Source organism: Poecile atricapillus, chromosome 1 (genome assembly GCF_030490865.1).
Source record: "Poecile atricapillus isolate bPoeAtr1 chromosome 1, bPoeAtr1.hap1, whole genome shotgun sequence".
NCBI classification, from domain to species: domain Eukaryota; kingdom Metazoa; phylum Chordata; class Aves; order Passeriformes; family Paridae; genus Poecile; species Poecile atricapillus.
Window position 1 is genome coordinate 15216880 of NC_081249.1, and position 22536 is coordinate 15239415.

The window sequence follows — 22536 nt, forward strand, 5'->3', positions numbered from 1 at the left end:
TAAAGCAAACATTTAATTGTTAAAGCTTTTCTTCTCTAGGAGGATTTACTGTGCACATTCCTAGAATAAATTGTTTTGATTTTGATAGTCAATGGGTGTTCTCCCTGAAATAAATAACTGGGAAATATAATGAGTGTGAAGCACAGCAAAAGCAGTATTTAACTGTTGCTCATAAACATAGCCAAGTCCACAGAGGATGAAGTTCACTTGATCATGTGTGCTGTGGATTAATCAGCTTTACTTCTTTTTATTTTGGAAGCTTTTGCCACATCACAGGGAAAATGTGTTTTCTATATCTGATGCTGGTAGCTGCTTCTATTTGGTATAATACACTGTTTCAGAAATGCCCAAGGTGTAGAGCAAAGTGGAGGTTATTTAGGTTAGTCCTTGATAGCTGCATGTCATGTTAGTAAGTCATCAACACTGCTTTTTGATAGATAAATATAAATAAATGGAAAATTAAAAATGTATTCTTCTTTCATTAAATGCTTTATATTCACTTTGCTCACCACAAAGAACAGAACAGAAACATCCTGAAACTTTGTCCAAATCTTCACTCATGGAGGACAAAGCATAGTGGTAGGTGAAGGTAATGTTAAAAATTTAATTTTACTGTCTAGGGAAAAATATTTATACCTGCTGTGGTCATAAAGGACATACTGGCAACACCTTACACCTCTGTAAGCATTGTTAGGAGCCAAGTGTGTTTTCTTGGTTCTCTAACTATATCTTTGCTGCAACTCACAGCAAATTCCAAAGTACTGATGAAAAGAAACTCTTTTGCAGGTTTTATTAAATTAGACTTTTAATGAAAACAAAGCTAGTAAAAGGAATCTGCAGAACTATCTCTGTACATACACGTGCAGTGGAAAGTTTATGGTCTATGTTGCGCTGTACAAATTGCTACCTCTGAAATAGTCATCCACCACGCCTCTGTTGCCCAAGTGTGAGCTTTTTATTTGTAGCTTGTTTTGTTTAATAATTTCTTCTGTGATTATTCTTAAATTTTTTTTAAGGACAGTTTGTGGGAGCATACTGACAAATCCTTGTCATTTTCACTTCAGGCTCCAAAAGAAAACTCTTATCTGAAGTTGGTTTAGAAGCAAGCTGTAATTTTTTGGCATGCTTTTGTTTGGGTGCCTAGATATAGAGGTTAATTAACAGTTTGATTATGGGATTTTAAAAAAATGTTTATTGGCTGCCCCATATGCAGGCAGTCACTTTGCTGCAGAGATCCATGGCCTGCAAAAACGCCACAGTGGAAGGCAGGATGTACAGAGACTGCTGGGTCTTCCTCCAAAATGCAGTTCTGTGACCCTTGAGTCAGCTGAAATGAGAGATTTGCAGCTGCTATGGACTGGTGCTGTGAGAAGGAGCTCTGGCAGCACAATAATGGCCCTCAGCAGTGTGCTTTAGTGGGCAGCTTGACACGTTCCAGGTAACTGCCATGGTGGAAAAATTATTCCAACTTCCCTCTTCTCTGTGAAGCAAAATTTTAATGCTGGATGCTGAGGTGGGGGCTTGTGGGGGTGTCTGGCCTGTCTGGACGCAGGACAGCCACGCAGTGCAGAGGGGAAGGTGACTGAGCTTACATGGCCCAAGAGCCTGAGCATGAAGACAGGAGCTCAGCCCAGTGCACTCCAAGTTACCTGGGTGTTCACCTTTGGGAAGCTCTCTGTTTCCTACAGGTTATATTTGCAAGTACTGACTCCCGCACCCCTCGGTTTTAAACGTGCATCGTGGAGTGCTGCTGTGAAGGTTTGATCAAGTGTTCAGCAGGAAAATGAACAGTGGAGCACCTCAGCTGCAGGTCAGCTCCTCGCCCGCCTGGGGCTGCGCAAGGCTTTGGCCGAAGCTCTTCCTACCTGGACACAGGAAAGCAGCTCAGTGCTCCCTTCACTTTTGGTGTCTTTGTGCACTTCAGCAGTCACTGCAGAGTGCAACACAGCAGTGACATTTGAAAAAATTACCAAAGCATAAGATCACTATTCAGTGCCACACACTACAAAGCCAATTAAGTTGAATGGGAAGTGGGGTTTTAATGTGCATTTGGTGCACCAGCTAGCTGGAGGTGGGAGAAGTGGGTACTTGCAGGTCTGCTCATGCTAAAAACACCTTAATTTCTCAGTGAAATGCTAGTGTTTCGCTAAGCTCTGGTTATATAATACCCAATAATCAATATATAACATCAGCAGATGTTGATACATAGATGTGTATTGTCAGTCCAGAAACACTTTTAATTAGAAATTGAATTGTGCTAGACTAGACACATAAATACAGCTATAAATGCTTATGTGTGTTAAATATGGGAGAAAGACACTGTCAAGCACTGGTTAAGCCTCCAGACTTCTTTCTGCCTGAGAGATTACAGAAGCACATAAATAAAAAATCAGTGTAGAACACACATTGGACACAGTGCTGCTAACTACATCTATGCACGATAGATCAAAAAATGTTTTTTTCTTGTTCGTTTTGGTAATAAAAATTGTTACTAATAAATGGAATTTCTTTCATTTTGATGTATATGTTCCTGAAATGAGGCTGTTTGGGTTGAATTTACTGTGATGGAGAAACAAATTTATCTGATACTAAAAAGTTTCTCTTAGATAATTTTGGCAAAATAACTGTGACTTGAAGGTTATTGTCTTACAGTGAGGCTTTTACTTGCAGAAGTCAAAGTAAAGTGAACCAGACAAACAGTGCCTACAGTATTTATAGCTACTCTCATTCCAAAAAATGAATTTTCTATTCAATATGATAGTATATGAGTGATACGGCCTTTTTTTCAGACTTGGGTGGGGTAAGCATGGGCTTACTGATGCTAACAAGGTATTTCCAGATTTTCTGTTTTAACACAGTCGTTCTGCTGAAGTCAGTGAAACTAGTTTCTGTGCAAGTTTATCAATGCATAAATTGTAAATACGAGTTGGGACTATTGCTGATTCAGGAGATAGGCAGTAAGTGAATGAGAAAAGTATTTCAGTCATGGAAAACAATTGTTTAATTTATAGTGTTCATAACTTTGGGGCTTGGGGTTTTTTTTACTATAAAACTTCCAGCTAGTGCCACCTTGGCAAAGCCTAGAAGTTTCAAAATGTTAGTTGAGAATTAGAGTATTTTTGTATGTATGTATTTTTTTTATCCTTTCCAGAATGCGTGGTGTTTCCTTCTAGGAAGTTGCTGGATAGGCCATAGAAGGGAAGATCCTACTTACAGATGGCAAATGGGTCTGGGGTCTAGTGGTGTCTGAAAAATACAGATGTAAATGTTCACGTGTGTTAAATATGTGAGAAAGACATTGCCAAGCACTGGTTAAGCCTCTGGACTCCTTTCTGCCTGAGAAGTTATGGAAGCACATGAATAAAACATCAGTGTAGAAAACGTGGACACAGTGCTACTGCTTGGTGTGGGTTATGTGAGGGGCTGTGTAGCTGGGACCTGTTCAGTAAACTAAATAAATAATAACACTAGATTAATTATCGAGTGTTTTCATAAGTAAAAACATTCTGCTAATGTGTCTTACCATTCTCTGGGTGCTCTTGAGGTGCATTTGCTGTGTCTGCCTGATACTGGAGTCTCCTTGGAGCACTGTTAGGGCTGCACACACATTTGTAGACAATCCCATGGAGCTGATTAGGTGTCTGTGGGCTCATGCAAAACTGATATCTGCCATTTATATTTTAGCAATTTTTTCCTACCCATGCAGTAATTAAGTTATTTCTGCTCATATACATGATCACAAAATTATCTATATGGACCCCATGTATCATTTCAAGGTTATTTGGCCAGCATTTTGGAGCAATTTCACCATAAACTTAAATAAGCATACCAGTAGGATATATTTTGCTACTGCAATCTTTGTGTAAGTATGTTTTACAGCTGAAGTGCTTGATTAAAATGGATAATTTGAAAATTCAGGGTGGGGAGCAGCAGTATAAGGCAGGTGTCCTAGTTGTTTAATCAGGGCATGCAGTCCCTGACAGCTTCTCTGTTCTATCTGCCAGGCCACCTCTCAGACAATTAGCCTGGGGTTCTGAAATGTCACCGTGTTTGGCAACTGTTTGCTTTTAATGACTTCATCCACTTAACATCTTTATAACAACAAATAGCCATCCTGGTATTTTAATTAGACAAAATGGAAAATGCTCCTTTTTCTTTTCTGGTTATATTTGAAAGCCAGCCTGGCAAATATAAAAATAAAGTTATATATCTGAAACTGCAGAAATTCTGATTCTTTGTATTAAGATTTTTGAATGCAATAGAATAGAGAGCTTTTTTAATTAAAGAAAATGTAGAAAAAGGTAATTATAAAAAAGAACAACAATCCACTAAATCTTACTGAACCTACCTGCAAAGCTCTTGTGGTTCATGCACGTTGCCTCTACCTGGAAGCCTCTCATCTATATAATAATTAGAATATAAAGGAAGTGCCTTTTGCCAATCGAAAGTGCCATCCAGGTACAGTCAAATGCAGCTTTGTAACTATTTTCTCCCTCAAAGTATAATTAAGAGCTGAAAACTTGAACATTTCTTCATTCAGAAGTACCCAGAGGGAAACGGTGATGGGTGGAAAACTGTCTGTTCGTTATTGTCTCAAAGAGCAGTCCCAAGGGAGACAAAGCAGGTTTTAGGGAGCAAAACATCGATTTTATAGATGAAGATTGTTATTTAAAACAACAGACTTTGCCAGCAGAACAGTGGGTGTAAGTGCAGTGATGTCTCAGGCTCATCTGGCTCCAGGCAAGGCCACCCATTGGCAGAACTGCATCCAAACTGGGAATTTTACTGATTCAGCAGCATTAGTGTAGATGACACATACTGTGGCAAAGGTCTAAAAGTGTTGTACAATGTCACGTAGAATGGACAAAAGTCTAAATGTGTTGAGTGCGGTCATGCAAGATGGCCAAAGGTCTCAGTGTGTGGAGCACTGTTATGTAGAGCTGGTCTCGGATGCCAAGATGACTTTTCTTCCCAACAAGGGCTTCAATATCTGCTATGTATCAATACATTGTGAAACCATATACCATGGGGTATTAAAGAGGACAGATGGGGATGTGGGTTCAGTAACAAAGTGAAAAAAAAATAAAAATTAATAGAGATCTTACTTGCTGATAATTACTTAGGTGTGAACTTCAGGAGAGGAGAGGCTCAAGCAGCCTGTTGGTCCTTTTGAAATGTAGTCTCAGCTTCCAATAACCTGTCCTGCTTGAGTACCTGTTTTCTCACCAAAACAGGATATGGACTTGAAAAGACAGAGCTTGGCTTGTCTCATTAGGAGAGGACAGCCTTCCTTGAGGAAGCACCAAGAGGCTTTCACAAGCACAAAACAGAGAAGTGGAAGAGTGGAATGTAGCAGTGTATGTGGATGTATTCTGGTGCTGTTTCATCAGTCTGAATAGGCTTGCCTTGCCCATAAAAAAGGGTTGAAGCGGTGATTAATGTGTTGGGTTTTACTTCTGTGAATATTTATTTTCCAGTAATATTGAAGTATTGAAGGAATCCTGCAGCATTAGCTGTTACATATTGCTGCAGGTCTGCTGCTGACATTGACTGGTTTTACGTTATGGTCTTTTTCTTTAGAAATGCTCATTGTAACAAAGTCCCAGATGAACAGCTGGCCCTCCTCAATCAAAACAATGAGGCACAATCTCAGGGAATTAGCCCAGTGCCTAAGTGCATGCCTCTGATAGTGGGGACTCAGTGCAAAGGAGACTTTCAGGGAGGGTTGGGAGATAGAGTAAGAAGTAGAAGCAATTTGTATATGTGCATTTCCTGAGAGTAAAATCTTTGATGTTATTATTTGAGCAGTTTCCTTATTCCTCTTCAAGCCCGGGAATAAACGTTTATTAGGGACTTTTCTGCCAGTATCCCCTTGTATTCATTACTCTGGTTGGCAGAAGAACAACCAGCCTGCATTTACGTCCTGACTCTTAAACATGTTGTTAGCTGTTCCGTGCCTCTCTAAGTGAGGGATCAGAGGCTTAGCTGTAAATATGAGGAAGGCTCAGGATAAAGCTGCGTATACAGATTTAACCCGAGGTCACGGCTCAGTGAGAGCGATTTCACCGCGGGGTTTTGTTGTTCATTCAGAGCTTCTCCTGCCCTCTGCTGGCAATTCCCTGTTACGGGACAAGGAAGCCCTTACACCATTCCCGGGGTGGTTACCTGTGCCAGCTTGCTGCTTGCAGTCTGCCAAAAGGAATTTGAATTTCTGTCATTAATGAAACTCCTTGCCACAGGTAACTGCTGTGCCCACTGCATGTATAATGTTATATGAAGGTGCATAAATTATGGTAGTTTTGGCTTTTGAAAATCATCCCAAGGTACAAGCTATCACCCAGGGACCGATTATTCTGTCCTTCAAAACTGTGTTTACTTTCTGAACGCAAGCAGGTTTCTGATTTTTGGCAGGCCTGCTGATTTGCAAAGTCAAGTGTTTGAGTTAAATGTCAACATTGAGGATGCCTGTGCTATTTTAATGCTACTCTTGCCATCTTGTGTTTGATGCCTGTATGTGTTAGAATGCAGTTTTCCTCCACTGTTTTTTTTTAATTTTTTTGGTTTTGGTTTTTTTCATGTTGGTGTATTGTATATGCAATGAACAGTAATTCCATGTATTTGTAGTTTCACTTGTGACATAGCCAAGTGTGGAGTGCTGTTCTCCAAAGAAGCCTTCAGGTATAGCTCTGTCTACTTTTCAGTTTCAGAAAGAAATGAAGCAAGAAGCACTAATAACTTTGAACTTGGTTCAACTCTTATGCATTGCATGAATTAGCAAAGGGACCTAAAAGGAAAAAATGTAATGTATATGTAAGAGCAGGCAAAATAAAGATGGTACAGGTTGTTTCAATTTGGATACATTCTCGTTTCTTAAATATGTGATGTTACAGCCTTGATCATCTTTTAGTATTTTCTGAGTTGGGTTGAGATATTCAAGTGCTTGAGAAAACCAACCTGAAAAATTGTGCATCAACTTTGGATAGCAATGGGATTGTGAGCAAGGCTTTTGGATCCACTTCTACCAGTTGTGTTTGTGAAGCAATTGAAGTAGAGATGAGTTAGCAGTGATTTTATTGGTAGGCATAATGGGAGATATTTTTGCTGGTAGGTTTCTGAGACAGTTATTGTAAGCCAGGAGAGTGATGGAAGTCAGTGCAGGATTTTGTGAACATAGTTCATGGACATGATCTCTCTTGCTGTTCCTGTCCATCTCTCCATTTATCCCCATTCTAATTTCTGTACTTTAGGTTCCACCTCTCCATTTGAGTTAAATCCTTTGCCACAGAAGACCTTAACTCCTGCCTCCGCTTGTTTCTTTCCCTTTCTCCAGCCTCCTTGTTCCTAAGCTCAGTCTTCCATCTTTGGGCTCTCGATCCATCTGGATTTCACATCCCTCTGCTGCCTCTAGCCTGAGTTGTAGGCTTCATGTTTGTTTGACTTCAAGACCACTGAAAAACTTTTCCATTGGAGCTGTAAAATACCTATGCTGATTCATCTTCTTGGCTACTTGTTGCAGGCTCCTTCAAAGCAGTTGCAAACCTTTGCCATTTTTGCTTTACTGAGCTGCCACCTCTTGTCTCCTTCTTTCTTGTCAAATCTGAAAATAAATGTCAGCCAGGTGAGCAAACAAGTGGGCTAGTGTGGAAGTAGGATGAGTCTTTGGTAATAAATAAATAAATATGTTTTGACCCACAAATTTAGTTGTAATTAACCAGCTGGGAGCTATAATCACATTTTTCCAGGAGCCTGGCTGCCTTCAGGTAGTCGCAGTCTGTGTGTGCTGAGGAGGATTAGAGATGGTCTTTGAAGGTACTGCTTGGGGAAGAAGCAAGCTGTTATTGTAATGAGGGACAGCTGAGACCCTACCTTTGTCACCAGACACCAGGGGCCACCGAGGCTGGCTCTCAGCCTTCCTACAGAGCTGTGTATTTTATAGAAAGGTACTTCCTATGCAAACTCCTTGCTCCCACAGACAGGATGCCTTTGGAAAGGAACCTGCAAGTGTGACTTTTCAGGAAGGTAGTTTTGGTTACAATCTATATAATTTTCCATTCGTATTTATCTGATAAAATTGACAAGTGCAGTTCTTAGAGCAAAAGGAAGGGGGACTTAATTAGAATTCAGTAAGTCCATAGGGAGCCCAGATTATGATTGCAAATGATGTAAACTGTACTGTGAGACACCATGCCTGTTTGCACTGCAGCACTGCTCAGACCTCAGGAGATCCTGGGAAGAGAGGGCGCTGGAGGCCCTGTCAGCTGTTTTAAGGGGATGCCATCCCCCAGATGGTCTGTCAAGACACTTGTTGGTGGCCTTACTCCTGCTGTTGCAGAAAGTCCATCTTAGGTCCCTTTGGTGCTTATTCCAGGGCATGCAGGCAGGTGACCCAAGGCACCTGGTGTGTCACACTCTGCCTTCCTGCCTCCTTAAATTGGGCTTTTCAGCTGCTCATGCTGTGCAAAGAACTGGGGTGTCTGGATCCGGGTACAAAACATCCTTAGGCAACCTCCTCCCAAATAAGTGTCCTACTTTTAGATACCAACTCCAGGAGGAAACAAAGTGTTTCCTGCCTGGTAAAGAGGGCTGCTGCTTCTGTAGTCTCTTCCAGCAGTAATTGCTGGTTGTGGAAATGAGCTGAGCAAGCAAGGGAACTGGGGGGCTGTGGTCAGCCATAAATATGAAGGCTGCAACTCCACATAGCTGCTTACTGCTTTTCTGAGCTACCTTTTTCTTTCTAGCCAAAAAATTTAAAATGAGGTTATTAACAAAGATAAATGCATGTTGATCGCATCCTTATGGCTTTTCCCAAGGAAGTTTCAAGTTTTGAAACAAGCACTAACAGCATGCTTGTTTGCTCTGAGAAGAGGAGTCAGGCATTTACACTGAGGAACCGTGCTTGGAGTTCCGCAGTAGGTGGGAGACTGTGCTCAAGAGGTACCCAAATCCCAGCTCGTTATACAAGAGCACACATACAAGAGCAAAATTGGTTTTGTTATTTGGGTTGTTAAATGCAGTAGTTATGATTTCTTTTTGATGGATTCTTTTAATTTCTTTTGGATCCTTCTTTAGTTTTGCTAACAGCTTTTTAAGGCTTTTTTTTTTCCCCTCCCTCTGCCTTCAGCTATTGATGGATTTCTAAAAACTGATGAAAGACAAAGACTGGCAAAGGAAAGAAGAGAAGAAAGGGAGAAATACCTTGGTAAGTTGGCAGGAGGTGTATGTATTATTTATATATACGTTTTGATAGGCCTAACTAACATAGCTTTTTTTGTGTTCTGAATTTTTAATCTTGTTCAGTCTATTCCTAGTCTTTATCACTTCTTTTAACTTAAGTTATAAAAAATAATCAATCTTTCTGAATTTCCAGTCAAATATTTAATATTTTATATTTACAAGTTGACTTTCTTCTTTGATTTGTGGGCTTTGAATATAGGTTTATGTTCAAGATAAACATATTATCATCCTGGTTTGTGGAAATACCAAACAAGCCTTGAATAGTACTCAGAATAATATGCAGGATGATTTGGTAAAGCAGCCTCAATTTTAATCTGTTTGGTTTTAGCTGTATTGGAATATATAATAGAGTTGTTACGTACAGCATTAAAGCGTGTACTTTTCTGTAAGTTGTAAAATGGTTAATCTTTCAGGAGAATGATAAAAAACATTACTCAGTTCCTGAATAACATAAGCAATGATTTCAGCTTTTGTTTAAAACAATCAGTTATTTTTAATCTATTAATATGAACAGGAAAATGTTGAGAGAATTATATATGTAAAAAGTATAAATTTGTATTTAAGGAGAATGAGTGTGTACACAATTAAAATATGCATATGTATGTGTCTGTGTATTCATTCATAAATACATATATATATACAAATGAAATTACCTGTTCAACATTGGTTTGGGCTTCCTATATCTCTCTCTGTATATAAAAAAGTGTTAACTTCACTTTTCCTTATTGTAATGATTAGAAAGGTTAGTAGCATTGCTCATAGAGATTACCTGACAATACCTAGCAGAAGGAATTGTCAGTGTTTTATGATTTTTGTAAAATTTAAGATTAGCATATATTTTGAGAAAATATATATGTCAACTAAACAAGTATAAAAAAGAATTATAGGAAAATACTGCTTTTCTTGTATTAAATAAACAAACTGTTGACCATTTCTTTGCAAATCTGGGACTTGAGACCAGTGGCTTGACATTTTTCATTACCATGGGCTTGGTCAGCATGATTCCTTTTGGTAGTTCTGGTGAAAATCTGCTGCTCTTTAGTACTTAATCTTGCCTGAGCTTCTGTTTGTCTGGGACTTACTTGTCTTCCAGGTATGCTCAGGGTAGGCTGTCTCTTTGTTTCTTCTGATTATCCCTTCTTTTCTGGTTCCCAAGAAAGTGATAGGATGATTAGATTGGAAACAACTTGGAGCAGAAGAGATAAAAAGGAAACTGAAACCTGGAGATTTTGGGAATGGTTGGCCCAGGGGAGATTTGGAAGGTGGTGTCTGCAGTTTTCTCTCAGACATCATATATGCCACCTGGAAACATATTTCTTCATGGTTAAGACCGTTTCTGTAATGGGGAGCATTGGATTTTGGTCACAGTTTGACTGTGAGAATTTTCTTTGAGAAGTTCAGAAAAAAGCAGTGTGTTCCCCCAAATGTCAAATCCTTAAGCAGTCAGCAGGTACTATGTAGCAATATGAAGTTACTTTTTCACCCAAGCCAAAACTTCAAACAATCAGTGATTTAGCATCCCTGAATTAAGCAAGAAGAATTGTATGTGTGTCCATGATGACAGAATTGTTTACTTCTCTGTCCAGAATCAGTCCCAGGTTTCACCTACTTACTCAGAAGGTAATCTTAGCACAATCTCTGGACACTTCACTTTAATTTTGGTTTTTATAAATTCCAGCATGCTTTTTTCACCTGCTCTACCAGATGTGGCTAGTAGTTGGAATAATTAATGCCTGGTCACTTGTTATCCACTGTCTCTGAGGTAACTTTTTCTATTGACAAGTCTGAACTTCATGCATTTCATCCAAGTTCGCTGCATCACTGACATGCCCCTCATACTGCCCTGTCTTGAGTGGGGAGGATGAGTGGATTTTCGTAAGACAAAAGGGGAAGACAACATCAATTGTATTTCTAGCAAGGATAAGCTAGGAGGTGTTCTGGAAAGCAGGCTGGATTTGAGGAAGAAGTACTGTAGAAAGATTCTGTATTCAAGGGAAATAAATGGAATGTTGGAAAAGGATCTGGGTTTTGGGAGGACTCCAGCTTTCACCCAGGGGAATGAGGGTGGAGTGGGCCTAAGAGGGAAGGAAAGTCACAGCTGTGGTTAAAGAGCCTGGAGACTGAGGGGAAAAGGCTGATCTGAGAAGAGGCATATGGGATGACTGGGCATGAGCCTAGGAATGATGGGAAGATAATATGAGAGAGTTAGATGGGTGATGATGTGCTGCAGAAGGAAAGAGGATCTGAAGAATCGTCTGAATAAATGAATAGGAAGAAGGATTAGCTCTTGTATAAACAGTGGTAATTCTGGCTTTCCCTGACTTTTAAATTCTTAGCCTGGCAATATTTCTTCTTTGATATTGGCTGTATGTGTGTTGGTATGTGACACTACAGGCTTGTATGTATATAGGCATGCTTACTGAGCTCCTCTTTCCTCCCTTTTTATGGATTACACTTGCATGGGAAATGGATTTTTCCTCTCAATTTGCCACATTAATTCCTGCTACTTCTTCTGTGTACACCTGAAGCAACAGTCCAGTATATATTGTTGCAGTCTGAGTTTCTGAAACATCAAGGTAATGTCCCATGAAGATCATTGCTCCAGTTGGAATAAACAGCTGGGCAAAATCTCAGTAACAGAAGTAATTTTTTTTCCATGTAAAGAGGCAGAAGTTGGGTAAAGATGTAGGACCAAATAATGAGCTGAAAGATGTATATTCAAAACTTCATAGAAAACTTAGCATATATTTTTTACATGTGTCTATTTTAAAGGCAGCTCCATAACAAGAAGCATAGTTTTAAAGAAGTCCCAAGGGCTTTTGCTTCAACATATACAGCTGATTTCCTTCAAAACTTACTAGGAACAGTATGTCTGAAAAAATAATTTGGCTTTAAGCTTCAGAGGGACTTGAAACATTAGAAAAAAATTTGCTAAACTGTTCTGTACACTGTTTTTACATAAGTAAGTAGTGCAAACTGGTACCTTGTGTACAATGGCTTTCCTATATTTATTGAGAAAATAACTTAGATTTACTAATCATTTCACCACTTCTGTGCACTATATTTTTAACCTTAGTGGACTAAAACCCTGTGTACTTGTATTTGTTGTTTTACACTATTGTTTCATGTTACCAAATAATTTTGGTGATTTTAAAGAAAATTTGCATGAAGTGAAATGCACCTTTTTCTCTGCACAAGCTGCTAGGGAGCAGCAGATTCTGGAGAAGGAGAGAAGAGCAAAACTTCAATATGAAAAGCAAATGGAGGAGAGATGGAGAAGACTGGAGGAACAGAGGCAGAGAGAGGAACAGAAGAGAGCAGCTGTTGAAGAAAAGCGGAGACAAAAGCTTAAAGAGGAGGAGGTGAGGTCTACTGGGAGATGTATGGCAGCATTAAACATGGCTGAATATTGACATGCATTAAGTGGTTGGGGGTGGGGGCAGGACTAGAGACATGAACAATGACTGCAGGAACTGCAAACCACATCACCACAGCTACCCACTACAGTGGGTAGTCTACCACTATACATCAAAAGCACTTTCCAAAACAATTTTAATTTTTTGTCTGATCTCCTGGAATAGTCATCTACTATTACTAACATATCTGGGACTCTGATTGTCAAATATAAAGCACCACCTTTCTGGAGGGAAGTCTTTAAAGATAAGTGTTTACAAAAAGGGGAAAGATTTTTCATACTGTTCTGTTTACTGTCCATGAAACAGAAATAATGTTTGTGAAAATGTGTTCTTCCATTTTTCCTCAGTGACACAAACTCAGAAATTTGTACTTAAAGCAGTGAAGAATCTAGGCTGTTTTCACATTCTAACATTAAACAGAATCACATATTTTTAAGCATCTTCATGCCCTTTCTCTCTTATGCTCCCTGCTGAGATCATTTAAGGTTCCTTTTTTGCTCTAGTGAGTCCAATTTCTGCTACAGCTCTCTGATTGCAGGGTATGTGTGTATATCTCTGCATGACATTATGTAGAGAACACTAACACTGCTAACTGCTGTAACTGGTAAAGAATTCATGACTTTTGGAAAAGGGGGCAATATTTAAAAAAAAAAAGAAGCAAAAAAAATTTCCCCAATTCCTAGATTAAAAAAGCTTTAGAAATCCACAGTTCTTAACCTTCTTTTGTCTGTTCCCTATCCTTTCATCAAAGTAACTTTGCAAAACAGGTGAAACACTTCTGTGTGATTTCAGAATAACATGTATCTGTTCACTGAATTTTTTGTTTGATTTTCCATTTCCCTTGAAGAGAAGATTGTATCCTGTCATTCATCATTCAGTTTTAACATACTTACTGTGGCTTCTATATAATGGCTGAGAATTAATTTTAAAATATTTCATCATGTGGTTTGTTTCAAATTCTTTTAAGAAAAATGTGAAAAAGCAGAAAAAAAGGGTAGGAGGTCTTTCCCTTGTGGTGACAGCATTGAAGTCATGTGCTCCTTCCCCAGAATTTCCTACTGTAATAACCTTCTGCAGCTAAGCAAAATGGATTCTGTTTGTGAGGCTTGTAAGGGGAGCAGACAAGTACAAAAATGTCCAAAACCCTGTCCTCAAAATTTTCAGCAGAGCAGGACAGAAAGGCAGAGAGGTGTAGGAAGAGCGACTATCTGCCAGCTTTCCCTGCATTCATGGTTTGCTTTTGCTGAAAAAATGAGAGCAGAGTTGTTGGATGTGAGAGGCTGTGACAGGTCAGACCCAAAGCGTCTGTTTAGTGGGGGCCAACCCCATCTCCTGTAGCAGCCTCCTGCACTTCCCCAGAGATGGGCATAAGAGGCTGAGCACACTGGGATGCTTTCCCTGAGTGTCAGCAAGCCTGTTCCAGCTCGCCAAGACATGGCACATGTGAGAGCAGACTTCTGTATTGGTGAGGGAGAGGCTGATTCCAAGTGTTTGGCCATAATGTGAGTACCACTCCTAGTTCTGCTCACCAGGCCAGTCTTTTATGCTTGAAGTGTCCAAAGCCTTTTTTGGAAGCTAAAGCAAGTCTGGGTCTGGATTCTTTCCCTTTCTTTTCTCCCTTCTCCTCCCCAAGGCTGAGGAGCCTGAGAGAAGGCTATGTGGGCAGGAGGACAGGAGAGGATGCTTTCTTGTTTGGGGATGGATTAAATCTGTGGGAGGAAAAAGTCCAGCAGCCTCTGAAGAAGAGGGTGCACAGGGGAACAATCTATAGAACAGGGTGAGAGAAGAGGGAAAGTGGGAATAGGAGACATCATCACCTTCTAGTTTCCCTTCACAGTTCCTTGTCCCTCATTCCTTAGATTCTGTTTGAATTCTACTAAAGGATCTGCTAGTCTAGCCCCACCTTCCCCAGCATTTGCTCTTGTGATGATTTTTAATCTCAAACTCTGTGTGCATAATAACAGTGGAGGTCTGAGTAAGGATGGTGATGAACTTGCAGCTCCCTGGGCATTGCCAGTTACTCACTGCTTCTGAGTAATTTTGGCCATTTAAGACCATCTTTACTGGAAGAGCTTTGAACATGCATTTCCCCCACCTGGGGTGTGGGGGTTTGTGTGCCCTGGCCAGTGAGCCAGTGTGTACTGCAGCATCATCTCAGTGTTTCTCCTTTTAACACCAGTTTACATTGGCTGGGGACTGGAGTACATATTTTACTTGGTCATTGGGTGTCTGAAATGACAACTAGAGATTTTCTTCCTTGCTCTCTGCCTTACTGGTTGTCCTTTATGTTTTCTCAGAGTTATTTTTCCCTGTTTATTAACAGAGCAGAAAGTTGTGCACATTTGTGATAGGAAGAGGTTATATAAATCTCTGCAAAATATTGTTGCATCTGAAAGAGTTTGGGAGGAATAGATCTTAACAAACTGGTGGGGATTTGTTGGCTCCTATATCAGAGCATCCTCTGCTTGACTGTTGTGCTTGCCAAGGACTTCTTAAAGAGGTGGCTAAAATTCAATTATTTTGCTTGCTTTTCCCCCCCTACAATGCCAGATAAAAGATGGTGGTTCTAAAGTCTCTCTTGGTAGGAATTGAAGTATTCTGTCAGAGTTCTTTGGGGCAGCTGGAGCTTGTTGCAGTGTACAGTGGAAATGTCAGATTCTTCAGAAGGAACTGAATAAATAATGTTTAGAAATTACATTGTCTACATTGACTGCATCTTTCTTATCTACAGAGGTCTTGAGTACCGCTGCCCTTCCCTTTGTATTACTTTTAAAGCTGCCCACTACTTTTAGTAAAAGCAGTCCTTGAGCCTTGAGCAAAGCAGTGTGTTGTTCAACAGAAGTGATTTATAAATTTCTTTTAATAGGGAACTGAACAAAAGTAAAGCTAGTCCATTTGCAGTTGAAATAGCTTTTTCCCCTTTTCCTGTCTTGAACTTCCATGTGTCTTGGAAATACCTTGTAAATAGATGTCTGCCTGAACACAGGTTATTGGGAAGAGATTGTTTTGGTGTGTGTGCACTATTTGTTACATATGTAAAAAGTATGTGCTTAGACACAAGAGAGTGAAAAGCTCTCAAGTTGTTTTAACTTTAATTATTTACTGTACTGCACTCCAAAGATGAAGCCAACTGATAATGTCAGGAAACTGAGCTACTTGCATACAGTGCCATATATAAAGTGAGGAGGAAGAGATGGTTTAGGGCTCTTTCAGATCTTTGTCTTATATGTATAAGGGCATTGGTTTAGAATTACTTGCACAAATTATTTGAAGTCATAATACTTGAAACATTATTTTTTCTGTGTTTTCACATCTATGTTATATTTTACACAGAGAAAAGGGTAAAAATTAGTTGTGAGAAAATGAGTAATTTGACTGAGTTTTGAGGGGCAGACTTTTGTTCGTTTTTAATTCAAATGGTACAAGTGCTTATTCTATTGCTCAGGCTGAGGAAAGCTTGCATGAGTAACTGGATTTTGGAAAGTAATTTATATTTTAGATGCTAGCAGTAGATGGCTCTCTCTTATGATTTTATTCATTTTTAGTTTAACCTACATGCAGTGCTTGTGCATTATAGGGTTTTTTGTGTGAAAACTCATTATATCTTGAGAGCAGATATTGTTTCCTCTATTTGTAGCTGTTAGAGTTCCCAAATAAGATCAGTCTTCGTCTGTAACATAGACTGGAAGGGTTTTCCACATATGCTGATGAAGGAAAGCTTTGTCTTGTGGTTTAGTTTTTGTCATGGAACAAATTATTAATGTATGAGCTGTTTATGCTGTGCTTGCTTATGTCTTATTATTTTCTTTGGCTTTTCAGTTTTGTGCCAGCTTAAAATGTTTTTAAATAACTATTCTTTCTTTGTGAAAAGCAGCCTTCATATTGTTCTTTATCTAACCTATATCTGCAGAGGTTTTGTGAGTTTTAGTAATTATATTCTATAGGACTCTAATGAAAGGCTCTTTGCAAATAAAAGTGAATGATCCTCTCCAAATAATGTAATGGAAGACATCAACCTCAGATTGTGGGTAGCATGGGCTTTCAGATGTGTATGAAAAGTCATTTAATTTCTTTAATCTATTTCAGCATGCATTTTATACTTGAAACAATATGATGGTGGTGTAATTGTATTTTGTGATTTGCAGAGTATACAATATTGCTTATTTCAAGCATTGTTAAAACCCCCAAACAAGACAGCAAACAGAAATAATTGAAACATGACTGCTTTAATCTTATCTTTTTTGATTTGTGAATAACAATATCCATTACAAATGGAAAGAAAAAAAAGAAGAAAGGTTCTCTGTAAGAGTATGCTTTAATAAGAAAGAAATGGGAGTGTAAAAAGAAAGACTGGGGCAAGCTGCATAGCAGAAGAAAGTGGTGAAAAGAAGCACACTGCAGAGAAGAACTGGAGATGAAATATGTGAGGTTTGAAAAGACTAAGAAAAGGGATTCAAACAGAATTAAGCTAGAGAGGTGGGAAGTTAGAAGTAAAAAAGCATGAACTTGTAATGCAAAGCCTGCATATGCAGGATTTAGATGTGAAACTGTATCAAATAGTAAGAGGGAAAAAAAGATTGTACCAAGCTAAAGTAGACTGACTTAAGATTCCAGAGAATGGCAGATTGTTTCCTTTTCACAGGCAGGGTGTGTACAAGAAGCAAATGGGGTATTCAGGGCTGTGGGGGGTTTCTGTGCTCTTGCAGAAGAGGCTTGAGCCTTGTGATGCTTCCCTCATTTACTCTGTAGGGAGAAGGAAAGAGGCAGAGCTCTTATTTTCATGCCTGCCTGGACACTGATGGCACTGAGTAGACAGAGGAGGGGGATGAAGTGGGGGAGGGAGGGCAGGGAAGCAGCTGCCTGCTCTCAGTGGTCTTTGAATGGTGTTACCTGATAGACCGTGAGCTCACAACAGGACTGAAAGATCGTCTTCCTGGAGACAGCAGCAGAAATTGTAACAGCAGGGTGGGTCACCTGGCCAAAAGGTAACAGGGACAGGAGAGCTACGAATGATAGAGAATGCAAGAATTTCCTCTTTTCATTCTTTGTATAGAGGATGATAGAATATTTTATAGCACAAGTGATTTGTAATAAAATTAGAAGAGAGCTTAAAGATTTAAAAGTAGTGGCTTGCTGTTGGTACTGATGGATAGCTGGTAGCAGGTTTGGATGAGGTGGAAAAAAATGAGCTGGGAAATAAATTAGTGCAAGTCATAGTAGTAAAAGAGATTCTTCAAAGATGTGGAAGAGGCAAAAGTATATTGTAGGTAACCAGAGGATAATGAGGGGACATCTGGCAATGCAGAAAGTCAATGATGAGGGTCAGAAGCCTAGGAAGGTAAGACAAAGTTTACAGGTACTTGTATAAAAGTATGGAGATTACTGGAGGTGCCCCATAGGGTCTGATGTGCTGAAGGAGCTCCATCAGAGGCAGCTGCCTCACCAGCAGTGCAGAGCCTGAAGGGAAACACACTTGAACAAAGACTGAAATTTTTTGGTAAAATACCTCAGGGAAGCCAGACCAAAGACATTAATCAGTAAGAGAAAGTAATCTGGCCAAGAGATGTATGAAGGGATTGCCACACAATTTATCTGAACTGCCAAACGATGTTGGAGATAGAGCAGGGCATTGATAAAAATCAAAATGGGTATGATATAATCACAGAAGCCTGCAGGATCCAGTTTGATGTGGATAAGAGTAGGAGTTTTATACTAGACCGAAAGGACATACATAGCAAAGGTAGTAAGGAATAGCACCAAAAGTACTAATAGGATCAAAAGACTAAAACTGGCTGGGGCAGGAGCTGGAGGCAGCAAGAGGAGACAGCAGGGGTTGGGCTGCTGAAATGTGAGGGTGAGGAGGTTGCCAGATGCGAATGAGATACTGGGAGGAGGAAAGGAAGAAGCTGTTAGATGATGGAATTGTGGGTGGGGAAGAACCACATTTTATCTGCTTGAAAGGAGGAAAAGAAAAGGTTTAGGGATCATTGCCACAACAATAAATCACTGAGAAACTAGCAGAAGGAGGAGGTGGGAATTAAACTCAGTGGAGGTCTTTGAGAGTCAGGAGGTGATGGAGAGGGAATAAAGTGACCATACTTAGCCATGAGTTAAAGGTAGAGCGAGATTTGGGGAAAGAAAAAATTAATTTTAGTTTTCTCCCTGTGAAAATCCTGTCATGGAGAAGAACATGGGGGTGGGGGGCGGGGGGGGAAGTAAATCTTGGAGAGCAGTATTATATAGGTATACACTAAAAGAAATACACAGAAAAGAAAAAGCATCAGAAGTTCTTAAATGCCTAGACTTAAGGAACATGATAGAAGAAAGGAGGGAGTTCTTGTAAAAATAAATAAATAAGTAGGGCATCCTGCAAAGTAACCTACTTTGGGTTTGAAGTGATCATTTATCTGAGTGACTAGGTGGAGCCACTGGCATTGCAGCAATTTAACTATGCTCAGAAAGGGATGGGAAAGAATCCTGATGTCTGCATAGACAAGAAGGAGTTAATGCTTGTCGAGCATTATTCTTATACAAATTAAGTCCAGAGCACAGCAGCAGCCTCACCAGCAGGAGCAGATGCTAGGCAGTGATGCAACCTGTGTTATTTACTTAGGCCTCTGTAGTGACCTCAGTGGCTTGCAGACAAAGGATACGCATATCTGGAGGTAGGTAGCATGCTGATACCTTCTTTATTCACTTCTTTTTCTTTTATTGTGACCAAGCTCCTGTAATCATCATGTGTGGAGCAACAGGGGGACTGTGTATTTTTAGCATGGTTTCAGAAGGCGGGGAAGGAAGCCCCCAAAGAACTGACTGAGATTTGTGTCTGGGTTTGTACCAAAATTACCAGGAACGTTTAGAAGCCATGATGCGCCGGTCCCTCGAACGCAGCCAGCAGCTGGAACAGAAGCAGAAGCGATGGTCGTGGGGAGGAGCACTGGCTGCAGGCTCAGGAGGCAGAGATGGTAAGTGAAACAGGCTGCCTGCATTGCAGATCTGGAAGTGCAAAATGCATGAGATTGTGGAGATAGTAAGTATGATGGGTTTATAGTTAGGGTGGTACCATAGGGATTACTGCCTTGGGGCGTGAATAAGTGCTTTGTAATTGCTTGCCGGCTTCCTCTCCCTAATACCTTCTGTGGAGACAGGTTCCTCCTAACTTTAGGAATGCAGATCATTTTAACAGAGGTACCAGAATCTGTTTGGAGGATGCTAAAATTAAAATTGATGCACTGTCTCCCTTATTAGCGTCTTCCACATTGTCTTCCCACACACACAGTTAGCAAATTTAATATTCACCAAAGGACTGAGTGCTGTCTAAGGCTTGCAAAAGATGATCTGTTTCTGTTTGGTACTTCTAAAAACCTGATGGGAATTTCTAGATGACTATGCAGCATGTGCAGTTTAAAATAGTTTGGGTTATTTTCCCCACGTACATTCTGTTACTGCTATTTTTGCTTTGGCTTCAGAGGAAATTCTTTTTATTACATAATGAGTCATGTGCTGCTTTTATGTTTCAGAAAGATGCATGTTTTCTCTTTTAAATCATGCAGTTTATTTGAATTTGTCAGGTTTTAATAAACTGATGTTATAGGGAAAAACATCCATGTTTGGGTGTTGATGAAATATAATAATTACTGTCTTTTAAACAATGTGTAAGTATACTTAACTTTAAAAAGACAAACTCTGTTTCATATCATAGTTTTCATGATACATCATTAGAAAAGCCAATAAATTAAATATATGTAATAATGAAAGAAGTCTCTTATACTTTGAGAAAGAAACCGGTTTTCTTTGTGATGCAGTTTGTGCTTAATTCCAGCTCCCCCAACTTATTCAGTAATTTCTTTCACCTCTTTTTGCTCTGATTTCTCTGCTGTGTAGGTGAATCAGAAAATACCCCACCCCCTGTTCTAGGTTTAGCTGCCAACACCCTTCCTCCAGACCCTGTGACCTCTACTGCTCCTGCTGATTCCTTCAATGGTATTTCAGAGAATCACAGTACCATCGTGTCTCGTTTATAACTGTTCTAATCACTGTAATCCATCCACTGATCTTGTTCTTCCTAACCACTGTTTTCTTATCATTTCAGTCTGGTACTCTACCAGTATTACCCTTAGTGATGTAGACCAGTGTCTTTTAATTTCCTTTTAATTTTGCCATGGTGGAGCAGTGCATGCCTCACATTCCAGCACAGTAGAGGCATTTCATGGTTTTCTCAGTAACTGTAGACTTCTACTGCTCAGATTCTCATCTTTGTTAATTCTACGGGTGGTGTGTGTGTGTGTGTGTCTATAATTACACATATACACATATATTTTTGAGTTCTAATGAACGTGCACAGGTGCTGTTGAGAAAAATTTCAGTTGCATAGTAAGAAAATATGTTATGAAGACCATGTTTCATCAAAACAGCCCTCTTTTTCCATCTCAAGGGCCTTCTTCTGCAATATTTTAAGGAGAAATAAATCTGATATAAACAGCCATGTTATGTTTTCAGCCTCCTGAAATGAATTTGGCCAAGCTGGTATTTGTAACAAACTCAAGTGGTTGACTTTGTTTAAGCAATCATGTTTTATATGTTTAGTTATCTTTTTTCTGTGGGGTTTTATTTGTGGTTTGTTGGGGGTTTTTAAAATTATTATTCCCACAAAAGGACTCTGAAGTAGATGAGTCCTCCAATATTACAAATGGATTGCATATAGGATTTCTAATCTTGATTGCAGATGTGCTTGGCATTTTGAAAAGAAAACACAGCCTGTCCTTTTGAGAAGTAGGTTCCTTCTCTCCCTCAAAGGAGGAGTTAAGCTTGGCTATTACTCCTGCAGAATTCACAGTAAATGTTGTTCTGCCTGTGTAGATCTCACAGAACTATTATTTCTGTGTATACAGATTCAATTTTTTTAGTGATTGTTGTTCATGTGCAAAGGTATTTGCCTGTGCAACTGATGTTTTGCAGCATACCAGTATTATATGTGCTTTTTGAGAAAAGCAAATGTAGTGAATTGCATTGTTTTCTGTAGTAATGGAGACAAATCTTGGAAGCACCACTTAGGCAATGATTTGATGGACATAACAGGGAATGCAGTTACTTAGAACATGCAGAGTTAGGGCCACATTACATGTCTCTAGCTGAAAATATTTTTTGTTTTGAAAGAAATTCAAATGTAGGGGACAAAGCATCTGTGTTTTTAGCTTCTGAGTATCAGTGATCATCATATACTAGTATTCTGTAGTAATACCTGGGTAACATTTCTCTTTCATTCAGTTGAATAAATGCCAAGGTAGGAAATGGGCATTGTGCTCAGACTTTGTCAAATGGTATTTCAGAAGAAAAATGTACCAAAAAACTGAGATATCGATTTTTTTTCAATTCTTCTCAAGCACAAAAAGATAAAGACAAATGGCCAATGCCAGCCATTAAAACAGTGAGGTCTCATACAGATGCACAAATGTTGGTTATTTCATTTTTTTATTAGAGTAATACCTGATGTGAACCCCAGCTCTTCCAGACTGAAGATAGAGGGGAGGGGGAATGAAGATGGGTTCAGAGTTGTCATGTGTGCAGTTTGTTTTCTGCGGGTAACTTTTACGCTTGTGCTGGTATTGAGTGTCTTGTATCATAATAGCTTCACTCGTTCAGGCCTGATATATAATTATTTATCAGTACAAAAAAGAGGGTGTTGTGAAACTGGAATGTTAAATTTACAAGCAGAAAAGTTGCATGCCAAAACATGTGTCATAGGGTGCTGGTCCTCAGTGGTCAGAAGGAGTTCATCTCATGCCAAATCAATGCTATGATCAGTGCAAGGGCCACGAGTACAAATGCAAGGTTAATTTTTGGAGTTTATCAACACTGTGGTGTGAATACAAATGTCTTCAATGCG

General features: G+C 39.5%; 1 protein-coding gene across 4 annotated transcripts in view; it reads left to right on the forward strand.

Moving 5' to 3' along the window:
• The window catches only part of MAP7D2 (MAP7 domain containing 2), an 82309-nt gene that overhangs the window by 36519 nt on the left and 23254 nt on the right, over positions 1-22536 (forward strand). For 2 of the 4 annotated variants that reach the window (XM_058829254.1, XM_058829255.1), the window contains exons 2-5: positions 9122-9199; positions 12433-12596; positions 19501-19615; positions 20535-20633. In XM_058829254.1, the coding sequence (XP_058685237.1) occupies positions 9122-9199; positions 12433-12596; positions 19501-19615; positions 20535-20633 (456 nt within the window). Of the gene's footprint in view, positions 1-9121; positions 9200-10820; positions 10855-12432; positions 12597-19500; positions 19616-20534; positions 20634-22536 lie in introns of all 4 variants that reach the window. The other 2 variants (XM_058829256.1, XM_058829257.1) reach the window with 2 other exon arrangements.